The 21,705-nt window shown below is 52.6% G+C and overlaps 1 protein-coding gene and 2 non-coding genes across 3 annotated transcripts; all 3 read right to left on the bottom strand.

Annotated features, from left to right (window-relative positions):
• Positions 1 to 2,987: 2,987 nt before the first annotated feature.
• TRNAR-CCU (transfer RNA arginine (anticodon CCU)) lies at positions 2,988 to 3,060 on the bottom strand. Its single transcript has one exon. It is a non-coding gene; the product is annotated as a tRNA-Arg (tRNA).
• A 461-nt stretch (positions 3,061 to 3,521) lies between these two features.
• On the bottom strand, positions 3,522 to 3,594 carry TRNAR-CCU (transfer RNA arginine (anticodon CCU)). The gene has a single exon. It is a non-coding gene; the product is annotated as a tRNA-Arg (tRNA).
• Positions 3,595 to 10,778: 7,184 nt separating this feature from the next.
• LOC133361025 (putative ATP-dependent RNA helicase an3) lies at positions 10,779 to 19,575 on the bottom strand. The gene is made up of 10 exons (XM_061579914.1): positions 19,354 to 19,575; positions 18,269 to 18,340; positions 17,667 to 17,827; positions 17,177 to 17,321; positions 16,765 to 16,909; positions 16,206 to 16,387; positions 15,137 to 15,254; positions 14,084 to 14,246; positions 13,229 to 13,347; positions 10,779 to 12,521 (listed from the first exon to the last, which is right to left on the bottom strand). The coding sequence occupies exons 1-10, from the start codon at positions 19,558 to 19,560 to the stop codon at positions 12,448 to 12,450; spliced, it is 1,386 nt and encodes a 461-aa protein (XP_061435898.1). The 5' UTR covers positions 19,561 to 19,575; the 3' UTR covers positions 10,779 to 12,447.
• Between the last annotated feature and the right edge of the window lie 2,130 nt (positions 19,576 to 21,705).

Raw genomic sequence — 21,705 nt, forward strand, 5'->3', positions numbered from 1 at the left:
TACACTACTACACTACTGTACACTACACTACTATACACTACACTATACACTAGTACTGTACTAGTATACTACACTACTATACACTAGTGCTGTACTAGTATACTACACTATACTACTACACACTAGTGCTGTACTAGTATACTACACTATACACTACTATACAATACACTATACACTAGTGCTGTACTAGTATACTACACTATACTACTACACACTAGTGCTGTACTAGTATACTACACTATACACTACTATACATTACACTATACGCTAGTGCTGTACTAGTATACTACACTACACTACTATACACTAGTGCTGTACTAGTATACTATACTACACTATACACTACACACTAGTGCTGTACTAGTATACTACACTACACACTAGTGCTGTACTAGTATACTACACTATACACTAGTGTTGTACTAGTATACTACACTATACACTACACTATACACTAGTGCTGTACTAGTATACTACACTATACACTAGTGTTGTACTAGTATACTACACTATACACTAGTGCTGTACTAGTATACTACACTATACACTAGTGCTGTACTAGTATACTACACTATACACTAGTGCTGTACTAGTATACTACACTATACACTAGTGTTGTACTAGTATACTACACTATACACTACACTATACACTAGTGCTGTACTAGTATACTACACTATACACTACACTATACACTAGTGCTGTACTAGTATACTACACTATACTACTACACACTAGTGCTGTACTAGTATACTACACTACACACTAGTGCTGTACTAGTATACTACACTATACACTACACTATACACTAGTGCTGTACTAGTATACTACACTACACTATACACTACACTATACACTAGTGCTGTACTAGTATACCACACTATACACTACACTACACACTAGTGCTGTACTAGTATGCTACACTATACACTACACTATACACTAGTGCTGTACTAGTATACTACACTACACTATACACTACACTATACACTAGTGCTGTACTAGTATACTACACTACACTATACACTACACTATACACTAGTGCTGTACTAGTATACCACACTATACACTACACTACACACTAGTGCTGTACTAGTGACGAATTGGCCACGTTCTGTTTACGTGACAACCCTCACTAGTTGGCTGTGTCGGGTGGTGTCGGGTTTTAACGACACAACATTTATATATTTACGCGATCTAACCCACAAAACCTCTATTATGGTTGCTTTTACTTAAGATTATTATTTTTGTAATATGCCTTCGATAGTAATTTAGTATAATGCAAGTTTGTTTTATATTGAATTTGCTTTTATTCTTCTTGTGATTTAGTATATTAACAATGTTTTTTTTAGCTGTACAGCACTTTGAATGGCATCCTTTGCACGAAATAGTGCGAAATAAATAAATACTTTCTATTCGACTTTTATTAATTTTAAATTTTTACCTACGTGACTTTACCGAAGAAAACCTAAGAATATGAATAATAAAGACTTTGACCGATTGTACGGTGGCTTTGGTGCAACGGATTAAAACGTTAACCGAGGCAACGACTGTACAACAACTAAAAACCCGACTCGCCACCAAGTGGCGGTGACGTCACCACGACGCCTGTGCCAGGCTAGGTGCACCGACACAACACGCGGTGGCTCGGGTGGGGTGAGGTGGAGAGGTAGCAGTCCCAGCACTCGTGCCAGGCTGGGTGCACACACAAGCCTCGGGAGAACACAACACCCGGGTCCGTTCAGCTGACGCAGTCTGCGAGTACCTATTCAACGCTGTCGGTGTCCACGCCGGGCCGCCCTTGTCGCTCCCAGCCCGGAGCCCGCGGCGGCGTTCGACCGCGTCGCTTTATAGGAGAATCGACGAGTTAGAAGCTACTTCGATTAGCGAATCGATTATTGGTCTAAAATAGATTGAACCGAACGTGTTCCCTCCGTAGCGATTCGATTAATCGAATTACGGCGATATATTTCTTAACGGCACTTTGTTTCGGGATGAAATTGGGCGGGTTGATTAATCGATTTACTTTGCCGATTAATCGACGAATCGACTGCATGCGATGCTAAGGAGTGGTGGCGTAGCGCTAGGCCTCGGCACGGTAAGGTAAAGGGTTAAAGCAAACAGCTTACCTTTACCCTACCTTTTACCCTACCACAATACAATCACTCTACCCTACCTTTTACCCTTTAGCAGGTAAGGTAAAAGGTAAAAATTTAACCCGTAAAAACAAAGTTTTTCGCTATAAATCCTTTATATGCGTGGCATCGGTTTCATTTTATTATTCATTTCTGTTTTTCTTGAGTAAGCAAGCAAGCAAGTGAAGTTAATATGAAGGATTTAAAAATGAAAGACCACCTCTTGACATGCCCCGTATATTCCCGAGGGCACTAGCGTTGACCCGTTTTACCACTTTCAAGAACCTGGCGGCTTCAATGTAACTTCTCTATAAATAGTCTCCAGTGTACAGCGTGGGGGCAGGGATTTCATGCCATGTGGTTAGTCAACATTTGCGTCATCATGAAACGGGCGGCTACAGTCCTCTCGTCCTCTGGCTTGAGATGGCTTCCAGCTATGGGTCAGATGATTGTCTGCCACAATTAAGCAATTGGTAATTAAATATTTAAAATAAAATTCCCTAAACAGTGTCAAATTTAGGAAAAAAAATTTCATGAAAGTTTATTGTCAAGCACAACAAATCTGTGTGTTAAATGTCAGCTCGATTGGATCACGGGAAGTGGGTTAAAAAACGACCGAAAGATTTGCACGGTCGTAAGCAAGCAAGCACGCAAGCAAGTGAACTTAATATAAAGGATTTAAAAATGGATATGTATTTCCCCCTTTCGCCCCCTCTGCATTATCAATGTTGATTCCTGTCACCAAAGTACACTGATTTCAAACTCTCTTCGATCGGCACAGTACACCACCATCGCTTCTCATCATCAGATTCATAAACTTGACGTCTACAAAACGAACAGCTTTTTCTCAGCAACCCCAGGTGGGACTCGAACCCACAATCCCTGGCTTAGGAGGCCAGTGCCTTATCCATTAGGCCACTGGGGCTACATGTAGCATGATGAAAACCTGGCTTATATACCGACTTCTTAAATAAACTCGCAATAATAATAGAAATGGATATGTATTTTCCCCTTTTATTCTCTGCTTTATCAATGTTGATAATTGTCACCAAAGTACACTGTTTAAAACTCTCTTGATTTGAAGCTTTCGTGACTTCAGGAATCCATACTCTTTGGTTCTTTCGGTAAATTCACGTAGGTATAAAATAAAATAAATCACGACGTTTCGGGCTCAACACAAGCGTCTATCATCAACACAAGCATCCATCATCATCATCATCTGATGATGGACACTATACCGACGTAACTTTACCGAAAGCACCAAAGAGTATAACTGAACACTGTTTTAAAACTCTCTTCTATAGGCACAGCGCCATTTTGGCTTTTCATTATCAGATTCGTTAACTTGACTTTTTGATTTTACAAAACGAACAGCTTTTTCTCAGCAACCCCAGGTGGGACTCGAACCCACAATCCCTGGCTTAGGAGGCCAGTGCCTTATCCATTAGGCCACCGGGGCTACATGTTGCATGATGAAAACCTGGCTTATGTACAGACTTCTTAAATAAACTCACAATAAAAAAAAGATATGTTTTTCCCCTTTCGTCCCCTCTGTTTTATTCATGTTGATAATTGTTTTTTTCCTAAAAAGTGGAAAATTTAGGAATTTTTTTTCCACGAAAATACATTGTCACGCACAACGAGTCTGTGTGCAAAATGTCAGCTCGATTGGATCACGGGAAGTGGGTTAAAAAACGACCGAAAGATTTGCACGGTCGTAAGCGCGCAAGCAAGCAAGCAAGTGAACTTAATATAAAGGCTTTAAAAAGCAACGAGCCTACCTTTACCCTACCGTTTACCCTTATCCCATACAATTTACCCGATTACAGGGAAATTACTGGGGTACTACACATGAAAAAGGTTGATAACGATCAATGCTATAAGGTAGAGCACTTAATACATATAGAATATCGATTTAAAGCTTTCGTGACTGCAGGGATTCATCTTCTTGGTTCTTTAGGTAAAGTCAAGTAGAAGGAAAATAATAAAAATAAAACATAATAATTCTTCTTGTGATTTAGTATATTAAGTAGACAGACTCTGTCTACTTGACAGACCTGTTCTCCACCTGAAGACGGCTGCTTGCGTTGTGGCCGAAACGTCGTGAGAATTATTTTATTATGTTTTATTTTTATTATTTTCCTTCTACGTGACTTTACCGAAAGAACCAAGAAGACAAATAGAATACTCTCGAATCGGGCGTTGAGGCTGTCATATAGCCTGCTCGTCCCAGTCGTCTTGGTCGATGGCGACCTCGTCAACAACCTGATCAAGTTTGCCATCGTCCTGGGACGAGCGACAGGCAATACGATCCTGCGCCGCTCCGGCCCAGTTAGACGGAACCTTCAGGCAGCCAGCGACGTCCCGACCTCGCTGCCTGCCTGGGGCGAGCGCGTCGTGCTTCTTGATGTGTGGGCTCTCCACCCCGACGCGTTCGTGTGGGTGGGAAACAGAGGTCGCAACCGGGTACCCGATACCCGTACCCTACCCGATACCCGGCTACCCGTACCCGGCCCTGGTGCAGCCGGGTACGGGTATACGGGTAGGCCGTGAGTCACTGGTGAGGCACCGTTTGTCACTCATTTCGGGTAGGGTACGGGTAGGGAATCAAAACCCGTTTGAGACCTCTGGTGGAAAACCACTTGCAGCAGTGCGTGCTGTACATGGGGGTCACCCTCCATCCCATGGTGCGTGTGCTCCCACGGGAACGCATGCCGCTGCCTCTTGCCATTGCTGTTCGCAGCGACCACAAAGATGCCTCTTGCTGGCATCATCGTCCTCTAGTGCCTCTACCTCAAGAACGTGGCCCGTCTCCATCTGAATTTCGATTTAAAGCTTTTTTCGTGACTGCAGGGATTCATCTTCTTGGTTCTTTCGGTAAAGTCACGTAGAAGGGAAATAATAAAATAATAAAAATAAAACATTATACAATAATTCTCACGACGTTTCGGCCACAGACAGAGGCAGAGTCTGTCTTCTCGACAGACCCGTTCTTCACCTGAGGACGGCTGCTTGCGTTGTGGCCGAAACGTCGTGAGAATTATTGTATTTCGATTTAAAGCTTTCGTGACTGCAGGGATTCATCTTCTTAGTTCTTTCGGTAAAGTCACGTAGAAGGGAAGTAATAAAATAATAAAATAAAACATAATAAAATAAAATAATTCTCACGACGTTTCGGCTACAACGCAAGCAGCCGTCTTCAGGTGAAGAATGAGACAATGCCAAGCTAGGAGCTTATATATAAGCTGCGTTGGAGGTGCTTGCGTTGTAGCCGAAACGTCGTGAGAATTATTTTATTTTATTATGTTTTATTTTTATTATTTTATTACTTCCCTTCTACGTGACTTTACCGAAAGAACTAAGAAGAATTATTGTATTGTTTTATTTTTATTTCCATTCTACGTGACTTTACCGAAAGAACCAAGAGGATGTCTCCATCTGGTCCGACATCAATTATCGCAATTTATCATGGAGGCCACGGACTGCGCCATGGAGCTTTTAGCGGTAAACAAGGCACCGTATTTACCAGGTAATTATTCACGCTACCTTTACCCTACCGGGAAATTCTTCTGAGCTACCTTTACCCTACCCTTTACCTTACCCCTTGGCATGTCGAAACCTTTACCCGTTACCCGTTTAGCCGGTAAAGAAGCTCATTCACCTTACCTTGCCGTGGCCTACGTCGCGCTACGAATCCGGCGGACCGAGTTCCAATCCTGCCCAGGTCCAACACCGCCAGTGACGAATATTTGAACCGGTCCTGTGCCTCCCCTAGGTCGACTCGACCTTAAAATAAGTACCCCGTGCGGTGTGTAGTAAACATCGGCACTGGGGAGACAAAGGCGGCCGGGCGGGCGTGGTGGTGGTGGCCACCCACCCACCGCTCGCGTGCCGTGGCCGCATTCATAGGCGCTGCTGCTGCTGCTACTGGCTAACAGCACTTGCCCCGACATCATGCGGAGCCTACACGGGGCCTCTTTGTCTTTGTACACGTGTGTGTGTGTGTGGCACAGCTGGTACATATGCCAGTCATCTCTACCCACAGCGCACCCGGGAGACCTTACGTCGCCAGCATCTCCGGCCCAAATTGGCGCCGCAAGACGTGGCCGCCTGGGGGTGCAACAGGGCTGCCCCGCGCGGTCACCAGGTGCCCCTGAGGCCGTTCCGCGTCAGTCGAACGAACCAGCTGGTCGGGATCGATCCCGAGGGGCCGTTCCCGCGATTCCCACCGGGGCGACCGCGAAATCCTCGTAGCGGTCGAATAGTTCACCCGCTATCCCGTGGCGGCGGTCATCCCGATAAAACGGCCCTTGTGGTGGCTAACACCCATCGCGAATACCCGCCCCCACGGCCCTTTAAATCGCCGTCAATAGAAGTCCCCAATCTAGATTTGAAGCTTTCGTGACTGCAAGGATTCATATTCTTAGGTTTTTTCGGTAAAGTCACGTAGGTAAAAAAATGAAATTAAAATGAATAAAGTAAAATAAAAATCACGACGTTTCGGAGGCAACACAATTTTAAGTTTATTTTTTTACCTACGTGACTTTACCGAAAAAAACCTAAGAATAAGTCCCCAATCGGTTACGCGGGTACGAGTGACGTCTCGGCCCTCTGATCCCTGATCCCCGTTCCGCGCGTGCGATCGGTGCGTCGGTCCGAGACCCGTCCCGAATACCCGCCCATCCACAGCCCTTTAAACCATCTCCGTTACCCACCCACGGCGGCCGCGCTTGTGCGAGCGACGTGTGATTGGTGCGCGGGGTTGTGCGAGTGGAGACGTAGCATTATAATAAATTACTATCGAAGGCATATAAAAAAAAAATCTTAAGTAAAAGCAACCATAATAGAGGTTTTGTGGGTTAGATCGCGTAAATATATAAATGTTGTGTCGTTCAAACCCGACACCACCCGACACAGCCAACCAGTGAGGGTTGTCACGTAAACAGAACGTGGCCAATTCGTCACTAGCACAGCACTAGTGTGTAGTGTAGTGTATAGTGTGGTATACTAGTACAGCACTAGTGTATAGTGTAGTGTATAGTGTAGTGTAGTATACTAGTACAGCACTAGTGTATAGTGTAGTGTATAGTGTAGTATACTAGTACAGCACTAGTGTGTAGTATACTAGTACAGCACTAGTGTATAGTGTAGTGTATAGTGTAGCATACTAGTACAGCACTAGTGTATAGTGTAGTGTATAGTGTAGCATACTAGTACAGCACTAGTGTATAGTGTAGTGTATAGTGCAGTATACTAGTACAGCACTAGTGTGTAGTGTAGTGTATAGTGTAGTATACTAGTACAGTACTAGTGTGTAGTGTATAGTGTAGTATACTAGTACAGTACTAGTGTGTAGTGTATAGTGTAGTGTATAGTGTAGTAAACTAGTACATCACTAACCGGTGTGTTGGAGAGCCAAGCCACAACATTTACAATCTGAGTTCGACGTTTCGCCAGTAATTACAACCAACTTCATCAGGCGACAGCCAGATTTGTGACGAAGTCTGTTTCGTTCCTTATATCGAGGTGTAGATGTGGTGACCACACTAATGCGCTCTTGTGCAAAGTGGGGGGGCGGGTTACTGAGTCAACGCACATTATCCATGTGCATTATGGGAGCCCTTTGATCTTGTCCTTCCTGTCTATTGTTTATTAAAATAGCCGTGCCAAAGGTAATCCCTGTTGAAGTATGGTGCCCTTCTTCTTGGTTATTTCGGTAAAGTCACGTAGAGTGGAAATAATAAAATAATACAAATAAAATACAATTTTATTATTTTTATTTTTATTTCATGACTGCAGGGATTCATCAAGAAGATGAATCCCTGCAGTCACGAAAGCTTTAAATCGAAATATGGTGCCCTTCATAGCCATTCATTTAAACAATGTGTTACTTGATTAGCTTCCACGCAGCTCGAAGGCGGTAGATATCGTAACGGTTAAAATTATTTTTAGTTCTTTCAATTTCGATAGATTCTCTAATTACTCTTGATCTAATGGAGCTAGTTTATCAAAATAAATTGAGTGTTCTTGTTGGCACGCGTGTTACTGGCGAAACGTCGTACTCAGATTGTAAATGTTGTGGCTTGGCTCTCCAACACCACACCGGTTAGTGCTGTACTAGTATACTACACTATACACTACACTACTATACACTAGTGCTGTACTAGTGACGAATTGGCCACATTCTGTTTACGTGACAACACTCACTAGTTGGCTGTGTCGGGTGGTGGTGGGTTTTAACAACACAACATTTATATATTTTCGCGATCTAACCCAAAAAACCTCTTATGGATGATATTGATCGCTAAAGCCTACGTGTTCAACCATCTCAGTCAACTCGAGGCACCTGGGTCTATCCCGTGACCTGCACTTAGCCTGGCACAGTAATGAACCCATGGCACCTGGCTTGTCCCCGTGACCTCCTGCCAGCAGAGAGCCTTTGACGCTTCACGTTGCCTCAAAGTGCACTTAGCCTGGCACAAGTGCCGTGGTGAACGTGGGTTGTTGTTTGATACGTGTGTGGATGAGTACGTGTGAATGAAGGGGGTGTGGGAACGTGGCGTTGAGATGTGGGAAGCTGTATGCCCCAGGCTACTTTGGGTTCGCCTCCCCGTCAACAAGAGGTGAGGAGTGGTGGTGGTGAACATCAGTGGAGGGATTCGGGAAAGGCCGATGAGTCCGTTGCCTTGATGACCTCCTGTCCCAGGTGCTGGCTAAAGTGGCCCCTCCTGGGAGTCATCCTGTTGGGTGACTTTAATGCTCGCGTGGGTCATAATGCAAGCACCTGGGCCAGGGTGATTGAAAAGGCATGGACCAGATCAGCTAAATAACAATGATAGGAGGCTGCTAGAAATCTATTACCAGCACGCTGTTGCGGCACCGGCGCCTCCACACATCATGGACGCACGTACGCTCCAAGCAAGAACATCTGCTGGACTGCATAGTGACAAAACAGCGGATGCGGGCCCATGTCCTTGACACCAGGACCTACTGCGGAGCTGATCTGCTGACCATCGGCTTGTAATCGATAAAATGCGCCTGCCTTTATTCCGATGCGGTGGTGGCCAACCACCTCGGACCTCTTTCATTCCCAGTCTCAACGAGCGTTATGAAAGATGCAAGTGAGAATTTCATCACTCTACAACATAACATCCCTACGGCGGCTTACTGCAGCCTTCACTCGGAGGTTCGGAGAGCCATGCGGTGCTGAAGGATGAGCGGTGGCCACAGTTTTCATTCCATAAAAAAAAGTAACTTACAGCGCCACAATTATCACCATCCTCAAGGACCTTCGTGATGGTGGGCAGGCCTGGGTAAAGTTACGTGCGTAGGAGTCGGAGCCATTCCCCGCTCACCTTGGGGCGTGACAGGGATGTCCTCTGGCTCGTACTTTACACTTTTGTTTAGCTACGGAGTAAAACAATGTTCCATGGCTGTACCAGGAGAATTTCAATCTGCTACAGATAAAATGGGAGGCAGATGATGCCTCGGTGCGGTCAAGGGATGGCTCCTGATTGTCGTCAAGCATGTTCCTGATGCGGACGCTGTGGTGATTGATGCTCACGGGAGCCCACGGCTCTGCTGTTGGACCCGGAGTGTCACGAAGTAGTAGGTTACTAGCCAGTTTAACACTATGGGTACCTCAAAAAGGTGTCAGTTTTGTTGCCAGATAGAAGGGTAAAGAACCAATTATCATAGCCAGTTTAAGTCAGAACTGGCTGTGAGGTTTCCATCCGACATTCCGATGTTAGCACTTATTTTCGACTGATTTTACATTAACAGGTTCACACTAACACAGCCGCCGTTAACATTGACATGCTAATCTGTTACATTGTGACATGCTAATCTGTTACATTGTGACATGCTAATCTGTTACATTGTGACATGCTAATCTCTCAAACCTTTAAAACAGCCTGCCTCGGCAGCCTTCCCCCTTCTCCTGATGATTGCTTGTGTTGTGATCGAAACGTCGTGATATTTTTATTTATTTTTAAATCCTTTATATTATTGTTCTATCTACGTGACTTTACCGAAAGACCCAAAGAATATGAATTCCTGCAGTCACAAAAGCTTTAAGTCAAGATTTAGGTAGGTGGAGCTTTACCACCAGCCCCACAAACGAAGCACCTACACCTCCGTATTTTGCCCAACTGCCATCAGTTTTTCTTCCAATTCTGTTCTGATAATGCGAGTGAGTGGACTTGCAGAAGACGAGTACCAGCAGTGTCAAGATCGGCCTCGATGGTGGAGGCTTGCGAAGGACGCCGCTGGGCAGTTGTCCAAGGTGTGCCATGTATGAGTGTACTCGTGTGTGTGTAATGAGTGTGTGTATGAGTGTGTACTAACGTGCGTGTGGTGTGTGCGTGTATGAATGAGTGTGTGCGTGTATGAGTGTGTGTACCAGTGCGCCGGGTGGCCAAAACACAAAGTTTGCGCAGTAGGGGGCACAGGCGGTGCATCTGCCAGTAATGTCAGCCAACCTATGGCACCTGGGTCTGTCCCGTGACCTGTCGGTAAGCCTTCGACAGGTCACGTGGCCTCAAAGTGTACCGAGCCTGGCAACAGGCCCCGTGTTGACGTCACCGCCACTCGTGGGGAACGGGCAGCGGTTGTTGAACCGTTGCGAGCGAGAGAGGCCGGAAGTGAGCGATCGTCTCTTTATTGAATTTCTCTAGTTAAAACCACGAGCGAGAACAGGGCGACGACATGGGGCGGGGGACCACGTAAATAAAAGCGGCTTCGTAAGAAACAAACAATAACAACATCGTCGTCATCATCATCGTCATCGTCACCACCGCCGAGGGGGCGGGTAGGTGGGGGCAAGGGGGGACAGGGCAGTCGAGTGCCCCCCCCCTCTCCTTCATTAACACAAAACCTTCGCTCCGCCTATGGCTACCATCGGAGGACTGCCTCCCCCCGCTCCTCATCACCCAGCGGTGGATCCGCCAATACGGAAAGTGTGCCGGGAGTTGTCCCCCCTCCCAACCCCCCAGGTGTCGTCACCTCCACTGGGTGCCAGGAATCGTCCACCCCCCCCCGCCCGCCACCCTGGGGTGTCGGGAGTGGTTGGGGGTGGTTGTGGTTGAGGGGGGTTCACACAGCACCGATCCCGGCTTTCGGAGCGCCATGTAACGCTTTTCAGAATCCTCGTCACGGTCGTCGTCACGCATCGTTAAATCTACAGTCGGGGAGGGGAGGGGGGGGCCTTCGACGACAAGCGGCGTCACGCGTCTCAGGCAATGGCCACGGGCGGTGGCAGCGGTGGCGGCGACGGCAAACACCCGCCGCCGCCACCAGCGCCCGCCACCGCCACGTCTCTCCTGGTCCCACGGTGTCGCCGGCGCCGCGGCTCGGTGGGGCGAGCGTGGCGGGCGCGGGAGGGGGGTGGGGGTCAATGCGGGAGGGGGGGGGACCGGGAGAGATTAGAGAAAGACTGTGGAGACTGGTGGTGGTGGTTGTGACTTGGGCAGGTTGGTGTGTGGATTATAGGGCCGAGTGGTGAGGGAGTAGAGGTGCATGGAGAGGTGGTGGGGTTTGTAGAGGGGGCGGAGTGTGGCGAGCCCAAGACTGGGCAACCGCAGATGGTATCACGTGCGAGTACGCGCGTGCCAGCCAGTAGCACCGACTGAAGGCGGGCACGGCACACCAGGGGGGGGTTGCTCGCTAACAGCACTTGCCCCAAAAAGGTCTGTTAAGGCTTTAGATGGGATCTATGTCTTTGTGCGCGTGCGTGTATGTGTGTACGTGCGTTGGGGGTCATAAATCCAGCCAAAGTGATCGCTCAGCACTGGACAAGCGACGCGGAGCGGGGGGAGAAGGGAGTGCGGGGAGAGCCGTGCTCCGCATCTTTCAAGCAATTAGAAGAGGATTGGGAGCCAGGCTGGTGATGTGTAATGAGAGCCAGGCTGGTGATGGGAACCAGGCTGGTGATGGGAACCAGGCTGGGGGTGAAGGGCGGTGTGGTTGACCGTGTGCTCTGGTGTTTGTGAGAGGGTGGTTGTGGTAGCTGTTGCCGGGGTAGGAGCTGTTGCCGGGGTAGGAGCTGTTGCCGGGGTAGGAGCTGTTGCCATGGTTGCGCTGCTGGGGGTAGCTGTTGCTGTGGTTGTTCCTGGGGGAGCTGTCGTTGCTACTGCAGCTGTTGCGGGGGGTACCTGCGGCTGTTGCCGCGGCTGTTGCTGGGGGATATCTGTTGCCGAGGGGTGGCCGTTGCCGCGGCCGTTGCCGAGGGGTGGCCGTTGCCGCGGCCGTAGCCGTTGCCGCGGCTGTAACTGGGGCTGTTGCCGCGGCTGTAGCTGTGGCTGTGTCCCCCTCCTCAGTTGTCCCACCAGTCGACCGAGGAACCACGGGATCTGTTGTAGCTCCCTCCATCGGAGAAGCCGAAGCTGCCTGCTCACACACACAAAGGTCCCCGCGCACAGCCCGTTACGGGGTGTCGAGGGGCAAGTGCCGTCATGGCTACGAAGGCCGGCACGGCGCACGAGCGGGGTGGGTGGGTGGCCAGAAGCACACCCGGCCGTCTTTGTCTTCCCCGGTGCCGATGTTTGCTACACAGGTACTCCACGTGCGGCCGAAACGACCTAGGGGCAGGCCGCCAGGTCCGGTTCAGATAATCGCTATCACCGGCGTTGGTGGTGGCAGTGAATGGGAATCGAATGCGAGTGTCTACCGGGTTCGTAATGCAGCGCTAACCGCTGCACCACTGCTCCCACACACACACAACAAAAACAAAGATCCTCCGTGTAGCCTTAAGAGCAGCGCCTATAAAGGCCGGCACAGCACACGAGTGGGTGGGTGGCCAGCACCACGCCTGGACAATTTTATGTCCCCATTGGTGCTGGTTACACGACACACCAAACACTCATCGACCAGGGCGAAGGCCCAGGATCGCTTCAGACAATAGTCACTGGTGTTGTTGGCCGCGAGTGGGAATCGAACTTCGGGTGCCTGGTTCGTAGCGCAGCACGCTCACCGCTACACTACCGCTCCCCACACACAGGGATACGTTCACTCACTTTCACACGCACCACCACCGGTTCAGATAACCGCTATCGCTGGGTGCTGGTGGTGTTGGTGGCCGTGAGCGGGACACCCACCTGAGCCTCCGCGGCTGCTCCCCCCGCCGGGGCTGGGGCCGCCCTTGCGCCCCCCACCGCCGGGGGGTCCGTGGGTGGTGCGGTAGTCACGGCCGCCAAACGCCCCTCCGCCACCGCTCCTGCCACGCACACACCACACGCACCTTAGTACACACACACACACACTGGCACACACACTCATACACGCACACTAGCACAAACCCACCTATATATATAAAAATTAAAGATCGTCCATATAGCCTTAACAGACTGTTAGGGCAAGTGCTGTTAGCGAGCACCTATTGAGGCCAGAACGGCACACGAGGGGTGGGTGGCCAGCGCCACGCCTGGCCGCCTTTGTCTCCCTGAGTGGTGATGGTTTTGATGTTTTTATACATCGCCACTGGTACTTATTTGAGACGACCTAGGGGAGGTCCAGGACCAGTTCAGATAACCGGTGGGAGTCGATCTCGGTGTGAGTCTATGGGTCTGGCTGATGACGGTGTCCATGTAGATTGACGGCTGTGATTTGACAGTGAGGTGGCTAAGCACTGTATGGCAGAAAGAGACGCTCACCCAGCCACGAGAAACAACACATGGGGGAGGCAGGGGGAAGAGAGGCAGGGGGGAGAGTGGAGAAGTGGTAGGTGGCTGGGGGGGGTGAAGTGATGAGGCAGATGGTGAGAGCGGAGGGAGTGCACTGCTGCTGCTGCTCCACGCTGGGGAGATTGCCCAACAGCTGCCCTAACCGCCAACGCACAAAGCCAAAGTCGCACAGCAACAACAACAAGTGCCACCATGGCGCTTGTGTCAGGCTGTGTGCACTTAGAGGTGTAACACAAGCGCGCACATACACGCACGTGCCCACGCACGCACCTCTTGCCGCGGCCGCCACCGCCCCAGGCCCCGCTGCGGCTCTGCTGGCCGTAGGCGACGCCCTCCAGCCAGGTGGGGACCTCCTGGTGGGCCTCCACCAGCAGGTCCATGAGGTCACGCGCCAGGCTCGAGTTCTTCATGTTGAAGAACGACGTCGCCAGGCCTGGACAACGACGGGGTGGGGGAGAGACGAGAAATGGCGTGAGGCACGGAGGGAGGTGTGGGAAGACGTGGGGGTGGGGGGGAAGAGTCTAGAAACGGCGCGAGACGTAGGGGAAGGTGGGAGACGTAGGGTGGGGAGGTGAGAAGAGACGAGATGGGGGGGGGGGGACGCGGGAAGTTCATGTTGAAAAAAAAACAAGAACGTCGCCAGGCCTGGACAATGACATGGGGTGGAGGGGGGGGGGAGATGCAGAGGGGGGAGCGGTGGACACCACGAGGGTGGACAACACAGGGTGGTGGGGGGGGGTACGAGTGGTCGAGACGTGGGAAAAGATGCAGGGAGACACATGGACAACAGGGGTGGGTGCGTGGGTGGAGACGATCGCTCGGTGACCCTGAGCAGGCTCCCGCCCCTCCGCCACCAGGGGGATGCCACGCGGCTTCACCAGCCCCCGCCACAACCCCCTCCTCCTCCATTGGAGACCCCAGAGGAGGGGGAGGGGGAGGCACACGCCGGGTGGTGCTCTGCGGCTCCAGCGAACCGCACGTGGCACCGCTGGAGCCGAGACCGGCTGCATATACCGTGTGCACGTGTCCGTGTGTACAAGTGCGCGTGTGCACGTGTTCGTGTGCGTGTGCATACGTGTGCGAACCCAGGTTGCCCACGCGCACCCGATGCGGGTCACACGTGTGTGAGTGTGCAAGTTGGGGTGTGTACACGTGCCTGTGTGTAGGTGTGGGCGTGTGTGCGTACCCAGGTTGCCCACGCGCCCCCGATGCGGGGCACACGTGTATGTGTGTGCACGTTGGCGTGTATACACGTGCCCGTGTGTGTGTGCAAGTTGGCGTGTATACACGTGCCCGTGTGTAGGTGTGCGCGTGTGTGCGTACCCAGGTTGCCCACGCGCCCCGTGCGGCCGATGCGGTGCACGTATTCCTCGATGTCGCTGGGCAGGTCAAAGTTAATGACGTGCTTCACGTTCGAGATGTCCAGCCCACGGGCCGCCACCTACAGACACAGACAAAGGTGACCCCGGGTAGTCTCACGCAACGCTGGTCAGGGGCAAAGTGCTGTTTGTGAGCAGCAGCAGCGCCTATGAAGGCAACCAGTGCGCACAATGGGGCGGGGGGTGGACAGCACCACAGCCATCCATGTGTCCGCTTATTAAAGAGAGCTATGGAGCTCATTGGGCCTTACCTGGTCAAATAAAAATTAGTTTAAACGTTTTAGCTCAGTTGGAGGCAGTCGCCGACTAGCAACAGAGGAGCGATGCTCACAACGAGCGGAGCGACGTGTGGCTAAAATGCAGCGAGTTGGCACAGTAGGGGGCACAGGTGGTGCATGTGCCAATCAGTCAACCCATGGCACCTGGGTCTGTCCCGTGACCTTGTCAGCAGAGCCTTGCACATTTGCAGTGAAGGGCCTTAAGGTGCACCTAGCCTGGCACAAGCGCCGTGGGGACGTCAACCCCACCTAGTAGCAGATGGCAGCCGTTGTTGTTGAGTATCTATCTATGACTATGTATCTCTGCGGAGAGGGGGGGGGTCATTTCACCACCACTCGGTGGCGTATGGTGGCTGATGTGCATTCCTGCTTGTGTCTGTTAAGTATGCACGTTGAACTTATTTTTCACCATAGGTAGCCAACCACGCCAATCGGAGGTGCGGGGGAAAGACAGCGAACTAAACGCAAAAAAACTGTTTTAAAGAAATTAGTTTGTCAATCTAGATGATGATTAAAAGTGCCAAGCTCCAGTCGTTTCCTAATATCGGAAGAAAGGACTTTCCAGATGGCCGCAGAAACACATCCTAAAGCACGCGATACAGCGACCGTCTTTGTGCGTCTCCATCTCTGTAAATCTCTGTGCATCCCCGCACTGCGCGCGTGTCCCCCTCCCCCCGCACGTCTCCCCCCACAAGCCCCCCACCCACCCCCCCCCCGTGTCAGTGCGAGTCTCACGGCGGTGGCGACCAGGATGGGGCACTTCCCCGAGCGGAAGTGGTGCAGCGCCTCCTCGCGGTCGCGCTGGGAGCGGTCCCCGTGGATGCTGGTCGAGGGGTAGCCCTCATTGTAGAGGAAGCCCTCCAGCGCGTCGGCACCGCGCTTAGTCTCCACAAACACCAGCGTCAGGGACTCCACCTCTACACACGCACATTGTACACGCACACATGCATACAGACACACGTATACACAAAGACCCCCATACACGCACACGTGTAACTATACAAACACCAGCGTCAGGGAAGTGTGTACGTGTGTGCGTGTGTGCGTGTGTGCGTGTGTGCGTGTGTGCGTGTGTGCGTGTGTGCGTGTGTGCGTGTGTGCGTGTGTGCGTGTGTGCGTGTGTGCGTGTGTGCGTGTGTGCGTGTGTGCGTGTGTGCGTGTGTGCGTGTGTGCGTGTGTGCGTGTGTGCGTGTGTGCGTGTGTGCGTGTGTGCGTGTGTGCGTGTGTGCACGTGTGTGCTTGTGTACGTGTGTACGTGTGTACGTGTGCGTGTGTGCGTGTGTGCGTGCCTCACCGGCGGCGTTGAGCAGGTCGAGCAGGAAGGAGCGCTTGTCGTCCTCCTCCACCCACACCACCTTCTGGGTGATGTTCTCCGACGTGGAGCCCACACGCCCCACCGCCAGGAAGATGTAATCTTCCAGGAAGTCCCGCGCCAGCATCTACAGCCACACGGTCAGACGGTCGGTCAGACGGTTGACCAGCCAGCTGGACACGGTTGGTAAGTCAGCCAGTTGGTCAGCCAGCCGGTTAGTCGGTCAGTTCAACCAGCCAGCCGGCCAGCCAGCCAGCCGGCCAGCCAGCCAGCCGGCCAGCCAGCCAGCCGGCCAGCCAGCCAGCCAGCCAGCCAGCCAGACGACCAGTCAGCCAGGCGGCCGATTAGCCAGCCAGCCAGACGGCCGATTAGCCAGCCAGTGTGCATCTCTAACCTGGATCTCCCGGGGGAAGGTGGCGCTGAACATGAGGGTCTGGCGCTCGCCCTTGACGGGCATCACGTCCTGCTCCACAATCTTACGGATCTGGGGCTCAAAGCCCATGTCCAGCATGCGGTCAGCCTCGTCCAGCACCAGGAACCTGGGGGGGAGGGGGCGGACACGGAGAAGGGGAGGAGCGGGTGGGAGGAAAGAGCGGAGAGGCAGTCAGTCACATGCAGAGGGAACATGGAGGTATTGAGGCTTAGACTTAAGAGTCTATGGGTCTCCGTGCGATGAGTCTATGGGTCTCTGATAAGCGAGCCTATGGCTCTCTCCGTGCGTACCCCTCACATGGGAGGCCCCGGCCCCCCAAACCCCCCGCACATCTGGTGCGCTGCGTGCGGGAGTGCCCCGTGTGTGTGTGCGTGTCTGTGTGTGCGTGTCTGTGTGTGCGTGTCTGTGTGTGCGTGTGTGCGCGTGTCTGTGTGTGTGTCTGAGCGCTCACCTGGTGAACTCGAGGCCGATCTTGCCGCGCTCCATCATGTCGACCAGGCGGCCCGGAGTGGCCACCAGGAGGTGGCAGCCGCGCTCCAACTCGCGGATCTGCTGCCCGATGTCCGCGCCGCCGTACACCACGCAGGGGCGCACGCGCGAGCGGTACGCAAACTACACGCACAGAGCACATGCAGAGTACACGCAGTGTACACCACACGCAGGGGCGCAAGCGGTACGCAAACTACACGCACAGAGCACATGCAAAGTACACGCAGTGTACACCACACGTAGGGGCGCAAGCGGTACGCAAAGTACGCACGGCATAGAGTACACATAGGGGTGGGAGCGGCACTCAAACCACGCACGTCCGCGCATGGTACACACACAGTACACCACGCAAGGGCTAATGGAGGGGGGGGTAGGTGGTGGTAGCAGAGGGGGTAGGTAGCAAAGGGCGGGGGATAAGTGGTAGAAGGGTGTAGGTGGTGGGGGGAAGGTAGTAGAGGGGGAGTATAGGGGGCAGGTGACGGGGGGATAGGTGGGGTAGGTGGTGGTGGTGGAGTAAGTTGGCGGAGTGGGGTGGTAGGTGACGGTAGGTGGTAGTGGTGGTACCTTGCGCGACTCCTCGTGGATCTGGGAGGCCAGCTCACGCGTGGGCGCCAGCACGAGGGCCAGCGGGTACTGCTTGCGCCGCCAAACCTCGCTATGTCCTGAGCGCAGCGACAACACAAAGACAAAGGTCCCCCGTGTAGGCTCAGCGGGCGCCGTTGGCGAGCGACAGCGACCGAGAAGTTCTGCACGGTGGCGCAAGAGGGTGGGGGGTGGGTGGCCAGCACCACGCCCCCCACCTTATTCATACGCGTACAGCACCAGGTACTCATTTGAGGCCGAGTCGACCTAGGGGAGGCCCAGGACCAGTTCAGATATCCGTCACTGGTGTTGTCCGTGAGCTGGAATCGAACTCGTGTCGCCCGGGTTCGTAGCGCAGGGCGCTAACCGTGGCGCCGCACTCCGGAGGGAGTGAGGGGAGGGGCCAACCCATGTATGTTCATGATGCTGAGAGTCAATGTCACGAGGTCAAAAGTATTTGGCTTCTGCTATGAATTTCCACGCTATCATGTGGCCAGGTTGCTTATGTTGCAATTATTTCGCATTGTTAGGCGTCAACTGTGCTAATCAAAAATTAACTATATAGCTCATTGGGCCTTACACCTGGTAAAATAAAAATATTAACAAGTTCAACTAAACTACTTTTAATTTACCAGGTGAGGCCCACTGAGCTATATTGCTCTTTTTCAGAAGCGGCCTGGCCACAGATGACAGCCCAACAAAGTTGCTCATCATGTGGAAGTTTATTGCAGCAGCCAATTACTCACAACACGTTTCTAAATGTGGAGAGAAAAACCAGAGGACCTGGAAAAAAATCCACGCGACCACGGGGAGAGACAGAAAACTCCGAAATATACAGCAGCCATCAGGGTCAGGATTGAACCCACGACCTGTCTTGCCAGGCGGGCGAGGTAGTTAACATTTCCTAGCCAGCATGGCACCCAGACTTGCGGAATGGCAGGGGGGCAGGGAGGGGGTAACAGACATCAGTAAAAAAAATAGACATTCATAGGCTAATCAGATTTCTCCAGGATACAATAAAAAAACTAAACTCTGCAGATGTACGGCTGGATCGTCTGTACACTCACCTTGGCGGCCAGAAGAGCCTCTCCAGGACCCTCCAGGTAGATCTGGCTCAGGATGGGCACCAGGAAGGCGGCCGTCTTGCCGGAGCCGGTCTGCGCGCAGGCCATGAGGTCGCGCTTGCCGATGATGATGGGGATAGCGTACTTCTGCACCGGCGTGGGCCGCGTGTACCGAGTCAGCGCTATGTTCCCCATGATGATTTCGCCCATCTCCACCTCCTCAAACTGGCACGCAGAAGAGGAGAAAGGTCCGAAATTGAGAAGGAGAAAGGTCACCCACCACCAAGCAAGTGCCGTTATCACGAGTCAACCTCGGGGAGGGAAGAGGGCTCACAGGACAAGTTCGCTGTCGCCGAGACAGCATCGGCACCATCAAAGCATCGCCGGAATATAGTTTAAAATGAATGATAGCCATGCAGTTTTAAATGCTATCCAGATGCTGACGGTAGTCATTCATTTTAAATGGTGACGGTGATGATGGTGGTGATGGTGGTGTCACGGTGCAAATGGTGCCGAGGGGGCGGCTGTCGGCATGGGGCTGGGGTAGAGTCGGCCCGGTCGTCTCACCGTGTCAATGTGGTTGGGGCAGTCGTGCCCGGTCGCCTCCACAGGGATGTTCGTCATACTTCTCAAAGTTGATCCCCGTGTTACTGCCAGCAAAGAGCTCCCTACGCACCGCACAGAGCCACGACTCGTCACCACTGCCCCTACACACAGCCACTACTCGTCACCACTGCCACTACACAGCCCCTACTCGTCACCACTGCCACTACACAGCCCCTACTCGTCACCACTGCCCCTACACAGCCACTACTCGTCACCACTGCCCCTACACAGCCACTACTTGTCACCACTGCCACTTACACAGCCACTACTCGTCACCACTGCACCTACACACAGCCACTACTCGTCACCACTGCCAACTACACAGCCACTACTCGTCACCACTGCCCCTACCACAGCCACTACTCGTTCACATGCACCTACACACAGCCCCTACTCGTCCCCACTGCCCCTACACAGCCACTACTCTTCACCACTGCCCTACACACAGCCACTACATCGTCACCACTGCCCCTACACAGCCACACTCGTCACCACTGCCCCTACACAGCCCCCTACTCGTCACCACTGCCCTACACAGCCACTACTCGTCACCACTGCCACTACACGCCACTACTCGTCACCACTGCACCTACACACAGCCACTACTCGTCACCAACTGCATTACCCAGCCCCTACTCGTCACCACTGCCACTCACAGCCACTACTCGTCACCACTGCACCTACACACAGCCCCTACTCGTCACCACTGCCCCTACACAGCCACTACTCTTCACCCATGCCCTACACACAGCCACTACTCGTCACCACTGCCCCTACACAGCCCCTACTCGTCACCACTGCCCCTACACAGCCACTACTCGTCACCACTGCCCCTACACAGCCACTACTCTTCACCACTGCCCCTACACAGCCACTACTCGTCACCACTGCTCCTACACAGCCACTACTCGTCACCACTGCCACTACACAGCCCCTACTCGTCACCACTGCCACTACACAGCCCCTACTCGTCACCACTGCCCCTACACACAGCCACTACTCGTCACCACTGCTCCTACACAGCCCCTACTCGTCACCACTGCCACTACACAGCCCCTACTCGTCACCACTGCCCCTACACAGCCCTACTCGTCACCACTGCCCCTACACACAGCCACTACTCGTCACCACTGCCCCTACACAACCCCTACTCGTCACCACTGCCCCTACACACAGCCACTACTCGTCACCACTGCCCCTACACAGCCACTATTCGTCACCACTGCCACTACACAGCCCCTACTCGTCACTACTGCCCCTACACACAGCCACTACTCGTCACCACTGCCCCTACACAGCCACTACTCGTCACCACTGCCCCTACACAGCCACTACTCTGCCCACGCGCATCTCTCTCTGCGTGCAGCGTGCGTACTGCTCGATGCGCTCGTTGCGAGGCTGCTGGCGCGACCAGTCGTCGTCGCCGCGTCCCCCGCTGCTCCCGCTGTCCGACCAGCGCGTGTTCCGCGGGGGGTCGCGCCCCCCAAAGCTGCCCCCTCCGGGACCCCCGCGGGGGCGCCCGTTCTCAGCGCCATCGCGACGATCCGAGCCGCCTCCCCACCCACTTCCGCGCTCATCAAACCTGAGTGCAGACAAGAGACGCCCACCGTTAGGAGACACACAACCCCCCGACAAAAACAAAGGTCCTCCCCGTATATCCCACTCTGCGCGTCCCGTATGCGTATGTTGCGCGCACGGATGTACTCTGCGTGTACTGTGCACCGTATTTGTAATCTGTATGTACTGTGC

Source organism: Lethenteron reissneri, chromosome 70, assembly GCF_015708825.2.
Source record: "Lethenteron reissneri isolate LAM-NWPU_2019-01 chromosome 70, ASM1570882v1, whole genome shotgun sequence".
Lineage (NCBI taxonomy): Eukaryota > Metazoa > Chordata > Hyperoartia > Petromyzontiformes > Petromyzontidae > Lethenteron > Lethenteron reissneri.

What these genes read in the sequence shown, in the direction of transcription:
- LOC133361025 (XM_061579914.1), bottom strand. Translation starts at nt 19,560, where the DNA reads ATGGGCGAAATCATCATGGGGAACATAGCGCTGACTCGGTACACGCGG. An exon ending in CCTTCCCCCGGGAGATCCAG is followed by an intron (nt 16,910 to 17,176) that starts GTTAGAGATGCA and finishes GTGTGGCTGTAG; the next exon opens with ATGCTGGCGCGGGACTTCCT. An exon ending in GGGGCGCGTGGGCAACCTGG is followed by an intron (nt 14,247 to 15,136) that starts GTACGCACACAC and finishes GTCGTTGTCCAG; the next exon opens with GCCTGGCGACGTCGTTCTTC.